This window comes from Genypterus blacodes, unplaced genomic scaffold (genome assembly GCF_046128005.1).
Source record: "Genypterus blacodes isolate CSIRO-AG114 ecotype Tasmania unplaced genomic scaffold, CSIRO-AGI_Gbla_v1 ptg000033l_1, whole genome shotgun sequence".
Classification (NCBI taxonomy): domain Eukaryota; kingdom Metazoa; phylum Chordata; class Actinopteri; order Ophidiiformes; family Ophidiidae; genus Genypterus; species Genypterus blacodes.
Window position 1 is genome coordinate 1,069,839 of NW_027466846.1, and position 13,396 is coordinate 1,083,234.

Below are 13,396 nucleotides of genomic sequence, written 5' to 3' on the forward strand. Positions count from 1 at the left end.
AATTTACATACTGATGCAGTTGGTGGAGAAACTGCACCAGGCTTGTGTAAGTGCTCTGAGGAACCTTTAGGGGGTTTTCCACATTCAAACCTCCAAGGGATCCTTGAAAAATAGGTTCATGAATCCTCATTTGGAGTCTTGTACAAATGTCTCACACACACACCAGGTCTCTGCCATCTCCATCCAGCTGCAGGAGGATGAAGGGTTTTTCCTCCCGACAGCAGATTTCAGCAATGAATTGAAGACGTGCTGATCACCGAAGTCAGGTTCTTTGATGTGCCGTTAAATTAAAATTTTCAAGACTTTTGATGTTGAATGGCAGATATTAAGAAGCACTCTTCCGATTAAAAAAAAAAACCCCACAAGATCGTCCCGCATCTTTTCTGCTAAGCGTGCTGTGGTGTTGCTGTGCTGCTCATTGGTCGCTCGTCAATTGCAATAAATGATTTGTAGGAACAGATTTTTCTCCGCGATGTTACACTTTTACAAGCCAACAATTGATAAAGAGGTTTGTGGTGTTGCTTTGTGAGGTCTTACACAGATCCAGCGTTTGATTCTTCTAAATCCAGAATACTTGCCTCATACATTGGGTCTTAGCTGCCAAAACACAGATTTGGAGATTCAGATTCCTCGACCTCCTCTTCAGGAAGTATTTTACAGTCAATCAAATTGTTTTCCTCTTAAGTTTTTTGCCCGACACAAGCTTAAATAGTTTTATGTCATTCATGTAACTCACAGATGTTTTGTTATTGTTTCCTGGAGAAGAACTAGATCTCAAAAAGATGTTCAATTACAAAATGGTGGCCTTTCTGTTGCCCTGGATGCTCTTGTTTTTTCCCCCCGCGTGTTCAAAAGCATAGAGGTTATGTGAACTGGAAACTCTTTGCTCCAAGTAAGTGTGCCAGACTGTGGGCCAGCCACTCACTCAGCGACTGCCTTGCACACAGTTAAGTGGGTAAAAGAGAATGAATGGGCCTGGATGAACAACTGACAGCTTTTGTGAGGCACCTGGTGATCAATCAGTACAGAAATCACATCACAGCCTAGGAGCCGGAGCTTTTCCTCACTGCACACTGGATGATATTTAAAGCTCGTTACTCTGTTCCAATAAAGCTGAAATGATCTATGACGACGTAAGAGGCTGCGTTACACTCCAGCTTGCCCTGCACCAACACCGGCGGCTTCACACCGAGCTGATCTCAGTAGCCGTCCAGAAACTTGTTAATATCAGAGACTCCCCCCCCGAGGCAAAAATCTCACAGAGAGCGAGTCCACATCAAAAGCCGACTGCGAGCGCTTCTTCAGTTGCGCCGGCTCTCGCAGTTGAGCGGCTCTCTGGTCTTGCTCCGGGCTACACTTCACTTTCAGCACGGTGGCGTGGGCGTTTCAAGCTTGTGTATATAAATATGTGCAAGGCAGAGGGGAGGGGGAGGGAGGGAGGGGGGGAGGGGTCTTGCTGTGCTTGTATTTGTACACCACAAAAAGGCAAAAAAAAAAAAAAAAAAGAGGCTAATCCTCCAGGCAAAAACAGCTCCTCTCAGATTCATGTGGGGGTGTAGTCTGGTCTGTGGATGTGTGTTCATTAAAGAAAGCAAGCAGCAGCGGCAGCCCTCGGTTGACTACTCAAAGGGCACCGAGTTCAATTACTGGTGTTAAATGGCTACAGAGGGAACGCCGCAGGGCCAGTGCTTGAGACCAGGACTCGGGCAAGACCCAATCTTCGACCTCCCACTGCCAAGTTGAGAATGCGGAAATCCACCACCATTTTTTGTCTTTTTAACCTGTTTAAGCGGCTCTAACCCTGACTCTGTACCTTTGTACCGTCATGTGGTTGTGCGATTTACAAACCTGAAAGATGTATTTATGTACAACGACTCACAGATAAGTTCTGACTCGGAACAAACTCCTCGCCTACGACAGTAAAGCAGTGCTGTAAATGCTGGTGTGTCTCTACCTCGGGTTTGCTGAGGCTGGAGGACACCAGGCACCCCGAGCCCACATCCAGGTCCCACTGCTTCCTGCCCTGGTTGAGAGGATCCAGAGCTGAGATCCGCCCATCCAGGGTACTGATGATCACCAGAGACCTGTAAATGAAACACACACACTGTCAATTAGAATTCTCTTCACTTTTAAGTGTTTAAATGGAAAAGAATATTTAAATTACATCTATGATTTCCTTCTATGTCATCTCCCCAGTGGTTTTAGTTAAATGCCTTTGCGGCGTATCAACGTTCAGCGGTAGTGCAGATGTTGTCTTCCTCTCCTTGGTCTGTCCTTGTTTAGCATGCAGGGCAACCTTCAACTGCAGCCAACAGCACACCTGTGCCATGACAGACCCCATCCTGTCAGTTTGTTTGGGTGGCAAACTGATTTAATAGGCTGTCTAGCATTCAAACGGCGGCTGGTTTAATCCCTAGGACCACCGGTGTTCAGTGTTTTTCAAATTGCCCTTGAAGATGCACTCCGGGGAAGAAAGTTGCCTTGTATTCAAAGAGCTGCTAAGAGTGATTGCTGGTGCAATCGGTGACCGAGGCTGACAGTGTTCTACCCAGCAAGGACATGTAAACGTCTTGATATGTAAGTTAAGGTCTGTTTTAATATGAAAATATAAAAAGCAAACCAGCGGACAAGGACAGTTTCCGTTAAGGAGCAGCCGTGGCAGTGTTGCGTAAAGAGTCGATACAGAGAGAGAAGAGAAGGAAATGTTTAAAAGAGATCTAAAGTCTTTGGGTGTTGGGAAAACATTGGACATTAAGCGTGAAGACCCTTTGTGTGATTGTAGCTGAAAAGATGCCCAATCAATCAACCGCCATTGCACACAATACCCACAGCATTAAATGTCATTACATACAGAAAAATATTTGCATTTCCAGTTGTTGGACTGGATAACTATCCCCTTTATGGGAATACAGAGGAAACCGTCACAACTCAGGCTCAGGTGTGGCGAGAGACGGTGAGACAGATGGTACTAGCGATTGGAAGGGCACACGTGGGATTTGAAATGATACGCTAAGCTGTTGTTACCGCCGTAGAATTAGGGCCCGTTTACACATACAACCTCAATCAAGCATTTTATGCATCGCTAAAGATTTGTTCAGTGACGACACCGACTGGCTTTCGCTCACCGTCGCTGCCGGAAAAACAGTTGACAAATATGGGATTGGCTGTTTGACTTGACGGATCATAGAGGGGTTAGGTCTGTTTTCTTATTTACCTAAAAGCTTTCATTTAACCACACTGATGAAATCCATCTGAAACCTGTCAGACATTGTGAAAAGGCTCAACCATCACTGGCCAAAGTAGCACATTTAAAAACTTGCTGTTGGTGTGAAAGTGTCCTCACCTGCTGGACTCGTATTCTGATTACAGAACATGTTATGTATGTTTGGTGGCAGCCATTCCAGAGGGAATCTCACTTGGAATTGCCTCTCCTGAGGTTTCTTCCTATTTTTTCTTTAAATATCAAGGTTTTTTCTCTGGAGTTTTTCCTCGTCTTCTTAGAGAGCTTTGGGGCGGGGTTGTGAATTTTCCCGATGTTGTGGGTGTGTGAAGCCCTTTGAGACAATCAAATTGACTTGACATGAACTGTGTCTTAAGAAATTTGGTAATAATGACTGAAAAAGAGAAGGAAAAATGACATTTTAAAAGATTCAAGTTTGTGTCAAGTCTCAGAATCACTGGCTAGAGATAAAATGTGAAGCTAAAAATATGAGGCAGGGAACCTAAGGTGCAGGGGGAGAAGCTTCCCCCTTAAGATGCTGCAGTGCGATGTGGAGGCCCAAGCACCGGAACACAGGACACCATCAATAACTGTCTTCCCTTCTGTCCCTTTGAGAGAAAATGAACTTTAGGTTTAAGTATTTGTTTCTGAGTTGGGATTTTATATTTCTTTTTTCCCAAATGATCAATTCTTCAGGTGTGTGGTTTGTAATGTTTCTTTCTCTCATCCAATCAGCAGCAGCGCAGTAACCCCAGTAACTACAGGCCAAGAACAGCCTTGGACAAAGACACCCAACCCCACCCTTCACCTCAGCGTTCAGCCTTCTGCCGCATTGCTTGTCGATGGCAATCATGCCGTGAGCTCTGGCGGGGGGCCCATCTCCCGACTATTGATCTGTATCTGTCTCAAGGAGGCGCTGTCAACGGGGCTTTTAGCTTTATTTAACCAGCGAGGCTCTGCTGAGCTCGCGCCGCCCGCAACCGCTTCACGTTCACACAGCTGGGACCTGACCAGTACAGCCAGCACTTCCCCCTGTTGGCCGCAGAGGCATTTGGGGGTTAACAGCATCCCTCCAAGGGCAGGTTGGCAACAGTTGCCGAGGAAGGATGGCATGCAGCTCGTTGGCTTTTGTTGCGCAGACTGTAAAATGATGAGTTCAGTAGAAAACGGACTCTTCATCATCCATCACGCTTCTTTATTTGCAATGTGAGAGCTGTCAACTCATCCCGGGTGTACTTTAATATCAGGGCGAGCCACTCTACCCGACAGTCACCGAGCAGATGAATTGGTATTGACCGGCTATAAATCCTTATCGATCCTGTCCATCGAACACCCTTCAGTCATGAAGGGAGACGAGCATGTTCCAGGATGTTTAAGCCTTCAGACAACTGAGACACGGATTGTTTCAGAAGGCCTAAATCAATATTAGGAAGGTTTTGCTAATGTTTCACCGACGTTGAGTGGGAGTTACACTTGCCAGTTTGGATTGGCAACTTTTTTTTTCTCCCCCCCCCCCCCAAGTCGAGTTCGGCATTCGCTTCGACAATGCAAATCAGGATCAGTTAAAATTAATGAACCATGTGTCTTTCAGCCCCATCAAAGCCAAGATTATCTCCCCCGAATCTGCTCGGAGCATTATCAGCTGCGCCGCTACCGCTGACGTATAGAGCGCTAAAGACAAACATTGTTTTGCCTCTCTGCCACCAATGAAAACACCGAGCGCTTAAGCCGGCTCTCCTACTCTCCATTGGCTGCAGGACTGCCAAAAATATTAGGCTGATTGGTTGTTGCTAAGCAGTCGGCTCCCTGAGAGGATGGAAGCGTGGCGGTTTCTGCATCTGCAGGCCCCGCCCCCCTTCATCCCCCCCACCCCCCCTCCTTAGGTCACGCCGCCAATGTAGAAGTGGAGAAGTCATTGAGAGCAACGAGTTCAACTTAAGACACAGATAGAAAGACAGAGAGATAGAGGAATTTCATTTGAAGAGGGAGATCAAAGCCTTTGCAGACTCTTTGTACTCCAGATAAAGGATATGGAAAGGCGGGAGGGAGGGAGGGAGGGAGGGGGGGTGCTTAACTCTACAACTTAGGTAACATGATGGTAATGAAGAAAAACACAAAAGAGGGGAGGAGCAGCGGGAGAATCTATTAAAATAATACAAAATTGTACAGTAGGAACAAAGTCAACTCTGACAAAACAAACACTATAAAAATTACAACTTGAGGCAATTTATTTTCCATGTCTGAGCCCCGAGACACTTCTCCCATGCTCGTCACCAAAGGGATAACATGTAGCCTGCGGGGCTGCTGGTGCTGCTACTGCTACTGCTGCTGCTACTGCTGCTGCTGCTGCTGCTGCTGCTGAGCCTGACAGATCCAGCAAGCGAGGGGCAGAAGAAGATGTTGGAGCAGAGATAGGGGAGGAAGAAAGAGAGAAAGAGCGGGAGCGAGAGCCGAGGCTGCGAGCGGAATGGGGTTTGTTAGCGTCCTTGCCTGCAACGCTGTCAAAAGTGTCATAATAGTGCCGAGTGCTTCTTCAATCACAGAGCGTATGGCGGAGCAGGGAGCCAATTAGCCTCGCTCTCACCAGACTCTCTGCTCCTCTGAGACTCGCAGTCTCGGTCTGCACTCGCTGGCAAAATGGGGCTGCTGGTAAACACACTCCATTGAAAGAAACAACTAGGATGTTTACACAGGCCTGAGTATCCAAGGAGCGGGAACTATCGGGCTGGACCAATCGCAGCCCCCTGCCTCCGTACGACGGCCAATAGCAGCACTGTTTTTGCTCCTCGCTAAGCCAATGGGCGAGCGGGTGTTCAGACTCTAGGCCAATGGCGGGGCAGGATTGCCTGTAACCATGCAACAGCGAGCAGCCTGGTTCCAGGCTGGAGTGTGGAGTTCTGCTGCCGCGCAGCTGCCACTCACAGCCTGCCATGCGGCTGCAGAGAGGCGGAATGAAAATACGAGAGCGTGGGGAGCACGTGGGGAGAAAGTTATGGATGCAGCGCTGAGCTGGCCGCACCCAGCAGGACCGGCTGCACCAGCAGGAGAGAAAAAAGTCTGAGGAAAGTCAAGAGCAGGCTGATAAGAGTGTGGACACACAGCCTGAGAGTAAAGCCACTGACCCATTTATAGAGAGGGAGGTTTCACAAGTAAGATTAGAGGCTTTTTAATTAGAATAGAATAAGACTGAAATACGCAATGCAACAGAAAAACATAGAAGAAACTTGGACAATAAGCTTGGAATGTTTCTCTGTGACCTTGTTGATTGCTGCTTTACAGGCTCTGGAGCGGCAGCACAAACACACAAAAGCCTCTAAACTAAAAAGTGTAGAAGCTGTAAACACTTAAGATCTTAGCAGGTGTAAAAACCTCGTAAGCACAGAGTGAGATAATACACTGCAGGGCATTTAAGGAGCTGCAGGCAATTTGCTTTATTCCACAGAACACAGCAGGCGAAGAGGCGCTGAGTGTCTCTTTGTGTCCACTGGTGCCTATCACAAACACACACACACACACACACATACACATACACACAAACAAAAGCAGTGGATTAAGTGTAAATGTAAAAATAATAAACTGCACTGGCCGGGTGTCACACGAGTGTGACTGACAGCATGATGCCTGTCAGACTGAATCAAGGATAAAGGATTACAAGTCTGATGACATAACAAACACTTCAGCTTCCAACAGAACCCTGAGCTTTATAGAACTGTCGGATTCCAGAGACATAAACAAGCTGTCAAGAGTGAAAAGTCTTTGTCACAGAGAGCGAAGTGTGACTAATGTGGCCTTAAGTGACACGCGTGTAGTCTGCTTTGATACGCTCGCACAACGGCGGCCTCACATCTGGGTCACTGCAGCAGACCACTGTATCACCGAGGAAGGGGTGTGGTAGGGAGAAGATCTCCTTGTACCCACAAAAACACACACGCACACACACGCACACACACACACACGCACCATTTAAAAGCACTTCCATCACACTCTCCAAAGCGAAACAGCTCACACGTGGTAAAATCCAAACTCTATGGCGCCACGCTTGCGACGGCCGATTGGCTGGGCTGCAGCTCTGATCCGGGGATCCGATTCGTTGTTGCTAAGCAGTGAGGAGCCATCGACAGTGAAAACAAGACAGCGTGGTCCTCCTAAGTACCAGCAAACTCCTTGTTTTCATCCTTCCCTCCTTCCCTCCCTCCCTCCTTCTCCCTCTTTACAGTATCCCACCTTTTTTTGCCTCTGCCCCACCCATACTGCAGTGCTGCAGGATGGGTGCTACCAAAACAGCCGACGACCTAATAAACTCATTCCCGGTGACGATCCCGTCGTCGCACACAGCAAGCAAACAACCTGTAAATATTTGTGTGTGCTCATAGATTGATGGTGTCATACAAAAAGGAACACAAACATTATTCACGTGCGACTGCAGAGAGCAATAAAACAATAAATAAGTAAATAAAGGGACAGTTAGAGCCGTGGCAGACGTGGATAAGAGCATGATGACATAAGTAGAAGACAAGAAGAAGAGATTAGAAACACATGATGAGCTTGTAAGTGATAGTCACACACACACACACACACACACACACACACACACACACACACACACACACACACACACACACACACACACACACACACACACACACACACACACACACACACACACACACACACACACACACACACACACACACACACACACACACACGTTACAGTGCTGCTTTCAAATGCTCCACAGGGAGGTGGGAGATGCACCTTACTCAATCATCTACAGCTCAACCTGTTATTTTGGGGACAGGTTCTATTAATAAAACCCACAACATCTCCCTGGTTACAGGCAGCGCTCGGCTGAAGAAGGAAAAAAAAAAAAAAAAACAAGGAAGTAGAGTCTCCCCTCCCAAAAAAGAAAAAAAAAAATCTTCCCATCCTCCTCCTCCTCCTCCTCCTCCTCCTCCTCCTCCTCCTCCTCCCCCTCCTCCCCTCCCACCACCTTACTACAGCGAGACCCACACGGCCAACTCAAATTCTGAGCACTGGCCCTTCTCTCCGACGCAATTGGCCAACGGGTTGCCCGGCTCGGCCCGTCTGATTGGCTGTTGCTAAGCAGTAGGCTGGTGGGAGCCAGCCGGCGAGCGCGGCGGCGGCCCAGAAGAGCTGTTGCAAGCTACGGGGCCCTGAGGGGGTGGGGGGTGCTCCGTGGGGTGGGTGGTGTTGGAGGAAGATGGGGAGGGGAGTGGAGGTTGTGTAGCAGGTTCAAACAAAGCTGCTTGTCCTCTCTCCTCTCACCTAGAAGTGCTCCCTAAGGTGCCGGAGGTCCCATCGGAAGCTGGCTGGCAGAGGCATCAAACCTGGCAGCGCCGTCACATGCATGATTCACACACACACACACACACACACACACAAAAGTCTTTAAACATACATGCGTGCGCACACACATACACACGCACTCACGAGTTCAGGGGCAGATGTAAACAGCGGGTCTCCTGAGCAGCGACTGTAACGTATAGACAGGAGCCTTGAAGACGAGGTGACAACCCGCCAGCCGACGAGGCAGGAGCTCGCTCTACAACCTGAGGCCGGATCAAAGCGTACACCTAGAATATTAATAGATAAGAGGATACGGCGGCGCGGGAGAGGACGGATGAAAACAAACGGAACTGACAGAAAGTCGAAAACGCTTACGTGCCGGCGCCATGCAGAAATGTTGAAGAGCTTCTGTTTAAAGCGCTTCATTCCTAAATCTGATACGAGGATAAATGTTTTAAAAGTTTATTCGCTCTACAAACTAGACAACACTTTGGTAAGAGCTGGAACACTGTCAACAAAACACCAAAGTTGCCTTCCGGCCTCCACAAAAGGAATAAGTGACATCATTGGTTTGCATCTTGCACCATGACTCCTAGGTTGGGTCACAGTTCCTCACAAATCTGTTGTTTCCGAGCAAAACTCTCCACTTCTTGTCGTGTAAACGGATGCTTCTCCAACAGTATGAAGGGCGTATTATTATTGTCACAGGGCGGCACTTATGCCAGGACCTGGGCCGCTTGTTTGCCTTGGAATACTTAAGCAGCCTGGCGGTGAGAAGCTTAAAAAGGTCATCGAAGAAGTGCTAATAAGTTTTGTAAAGGTTGACATAATAAGTCACCGATGCAGAGGCTTTCAATTCGCAAAAAAAAGTGTTCCAGTTCCCTATTTTCACACACACGCACACACAAGAAGGCTGAGAAAAGCTACTACGTGTTGATTTGATGCGAGAAGATAGGATAAACAACATTTTAAACAAATCTATCCACAAGAGAATAAAGGAGTCGTTGTTTCGCTCTCATTACAACACAGAGGGAAACGTTTTTTCGCCGGCATCATCAACTTTAAACTTAAAAAACCAACAAGAAAACAGATCCAGAACGAATCAATTATTCACAGGTCTTCATTTACATCGGCCCAGTCAGAGCAAGCATAGCTAATTCACATTTTTTATCTCTATTGACGTTTCAAAAGTTCACTGGCAATCCTCCTGACAGGTGGATGGAAACAAGGCGAGCGTTAAGAAAAAAATTACTTGAGGGGGAAACATTAAAAAGTGATGCGCGTGTGTGAGAAGCAAAGAGACGGCAGAAGGGGGGAGAGAGAGACGAGACGAGAGAGAGAGAGAGACACAGATGGAGAGAGACACATTTCAACAAGAACACACAGGCGGGGAGAGGTTTGTGAATGTTTTCCTCTCATCGCTGATACCAGTAAGACCTTTTCTATGGCAACCAGACAAACTGTGAAGAAGAGACATTTTGTGTTTTTGGGATTAAAGAGACAAAAGACAATCCTCTTGTTCAGGGTTAATTGTTGTCATCATTTATGATTTAATATATATAAGGGTTATGAATTTGTCTCTACTGAATACATTTGCCAGTTCAGAAATGCGCAATGTGTGTGTGTGTGTCATGCTGCCTCGTTAATTGCTAATTTATCTCATTGGCTTTTCTATAATTAGTGGTATTTGTTAGTATGAATACACACAGAATAACACTCTCAGAATTAGTTGTAAAAATGACCTCACTATGAGTCACCCATGGTAACGGTTCAGTTCTGGCTCCAGACGATTTCAAGCGTGATTCAGCAAAACATAAATGGATATAAATATGAATAATGTCAAACTTTGGACAATGGGAACAGAGTGTAGTCAAAATAAAAAAAGGTTTTGTCAAAGGCTTAAGTGGCCGATGACAAAATGTTCAAAGAAAGGGACAGAGAGACAGAGGAAGAGAGAAGCTGATAGAGAGAGAGAGAGAGAGAGAGAGAGAGAGAGAGAGAGAGAGAGAAGCTGAGAAAGTGCTAAAGACAGGTAGACAAGACAGTATGGAAGGAGAGGGAGCGACAGAGAGCGAGCGGTGGAAGGGTGTGACCAGCAGCGCGACAAACGCTCGCTTCTCCTGCAGCTGCCGAGGTGTCTGGCAAGGGAATACTCGGCTCCTATCAGAACAAATTGCTTTGCTAATTACTTTCGATTTCCCCCCTGATACTGTATCGCAGATGACAGACACAGAGGAAGACTTTTCCATCCGTGTCGGGCTTCACTCGGCAAGATGCATTTGACCGAAACGTCTGCTCGGAAATTTTGTGTCCTCGGTTGTTGACTTCAACAAAAAAAACAAACAGCCTCTGCGGTGCTCTGCTCAGAGATGATAGGAGGTAAACACAACATGGAAACTTTGTCTTCTTCTGCTGTTGTCTCCTACAATACGTCTATGACTGAACATCCAAAGACAAGACAACTTATCACACCTATACTTCTAAACTAATACAACTTAAAAGCAAGAGTGTAAATGGCAAATAAACAAAGATCAAAACCTGATATCTGAGCGTTTTCCCAGACATCTTCAAGTGAGCAAACAATCAGACAACCTGCTGTATTGTTTACCACAAACTAGACACAACAACAGACTCTTACAGCTGGAAGACAAAGTGCTTTTTCAGCTCTAAGTGAAAAGTGTGTCCTCCTATCCTAAAAAGCAGATGGCACATGCATAATAACACACACACACACACACACACACACACAAGGGATATGTTTAGAACTCAGTCCGGGGTGATGGCAGTGAGGGGAAACATCAGAACAAAAAACACACTGCACCAAAACGGGCCAAGTTGGGCATCCAGGCTAATGTTTACAGACCAAGCATCAATCAATGTCCTGCCCACTGCGCCAATAACTGCACCTCACTTTGGGAGACAGCAGCAAATGTTCAATAAAAGCAAGCCTGGACTGGTGGACATGTCTTTGTATAACAATCTGTCATACTGTTCTTGACATTTACAGTTTCTTAGTTTTACTATTACATTAACATTGGAGATTGATCCACAACAATACTGATGTTTACTGTCAATTGTAAAATGAAAGCTGTTCCCCTCCTGTGAGATTCTTGTTCTTCTTTTATAGAAAAACAGGCGTAACAGTCTACTTGCTCGAGCTCACCAACTTTAAGTCTCTTGTGTTACATCTGACAAGTAAAGAGATTATATTCAAACTCGACTTCTCTGCTGGAATGCTGGCTATCTGCTGGTGATAAGCCCCGGAATCAGGAGATGGTGTGTTTACAGTACAGGACACTTGATAAAGCACTGATTTCAGAATGATAATGAAAGGAAAGAGAAGTAAAGACTGAGGATTTTGCTTCAACAACTATTCAAGAATGACTGAATGTCTTCTTGACTTTCAATACACAAAATAAATAATCACCGGATATTATTGCGCCAACAGCACGCTTTAGATTTATAAATTAATATTTGTTCGACATTTTACTACAATGAAATGTACGACTTGTCAGGTTAACTTTGAAAACATCCTTTCACTTCAAGCTTTGTTGTCGAGGCGCAGCTGCAACTCAGGCTCCTCCTGTCAAACTTTCTGCTCGACGCAATGTCCCGGAACATGTTTTGACATGCCAGTCCATGAAAGCTGCATCATACATTATATTGAAACATTTAAATCAGTATAGTATGATTACAGCACACATTTTTCTGTTAGATAAGAGCGTAAATGTAGCTGAAAACGCGTATGCTTATCATTCGCTCTGACATTTCCCATGCAATTAACCAATTCGTGTTCTGCGTCCATTATCGGACAGAACAAAACGTGCTGTTCACAGTATTTAATGACCTGTTAGTGTTCGAACAGTTAGCTTACACCGCTTGACGTTACTTTACAATGAAACTACTTCATTCATTTGTCCTATTGACTATTGGGGGAGTCTCTTAAAGGAGGAGCAACACGGGAAGCAACTTCGTTCGCAAGTTGTTCTTGCAGAACAGAGACTGAATGAATACTTAGCAAGCAGCCAGATCTGGAGGCGTAAATGAGCCAATGTCAGCTAAACAAATCCCATATCGATATGAACATAGGATAAAAGAGACGACCCCAACTTTTGGGGGTGAAGGTGACATAATGCGTGTTTGGAGTTTGCTGTCCGATAATGGATGCCACTGCTAGCTCCACGCTAAACTCCTCTATTTGGGAAGATTACCTTCTCTGGTGGACGTTTCCGCTACTTTCTTTATACGACTCGTCGGCCTCCCCAGCGGCTCCGTTCTCGTCGTCCTCCACGGTAACGTCTGCTCCAATGACCGCGCCACCTACGTTCTCCAAGCCCCGCTCCATGACTCTGGCTGCATCTTCCTCCGAAGACGAAGCTGAGCCCCGGGTGGCTGCCACTGCCAGCGGCTCCCTCCCGATGGCGGAGCCGTGAGTTTGCAAAGTCCCGAATACGGCGAGCACGTTCAGCAACAGCAAGAGCACCAGGGAAATGCTCACGTTTCCAAAGTGAAGCCCCCTTTCCATTTGTAAGACTGGCACATTAGTGAAATATGCGATTCACATGCCACTGACCTTGTAAATCTTTACACACACAAACAAAAGTGCAAAACTACGCGTAAGTATTAAGAAAACTCGGTTTTGTCCAGCAAAATGCCCATTCCACTCTGTTCTTTAGGTAAACATAAACAGCCACTGGGACACCATGTTATTCCCTTTATACTTCACTCAAGTCTTGCCTTAGTAACGCTGTGTCCCGCCTCGTTTCTACTCCAGGATTGGTCACAAATATCATCACATTTGTTGGAAATCCATACAGAGGTTTCTAACAGGTTTAGCTACTGTCAATCACAGACTCGCACATACTAAGC

General features: G+C 46.2%; 1 protein-coding gene across 1 annotated transcript in view; it reads right to left on the reverse strand.

The window, feature by feature from the left end:
- The window catches only part of eif2ak3 (eukaryotic translation initiation factor 2-alpha kinase 3), a 28,861-nt gene extending 15,577 nt beyond the window's left edge, over nucleotides 1-13,284 (reverse strand). Inside the window, exons 1-2 of the mRNA XM_076146657.1 lie at nucleotides 12,739-13,284; nucleotides 1,955-2,084 (exon numbers count right to left, since the gene is read on the reverse strand). Of these exons, the coding sequence (XP_076002772.1) occupies nucleotides 1,955-2,084; nucleotides 12,739-13,052 (444 nt within the window). The 5' untranslated portion in view covers nucleotides 13,053-13,284. The remainder of the gene's footprint in view (nucleotides 1-1,954; nucleotides 2,085-12,738) is intronic.
- Nucleotides 13,285-13,396: the final 112 nt, after the last annotated feature.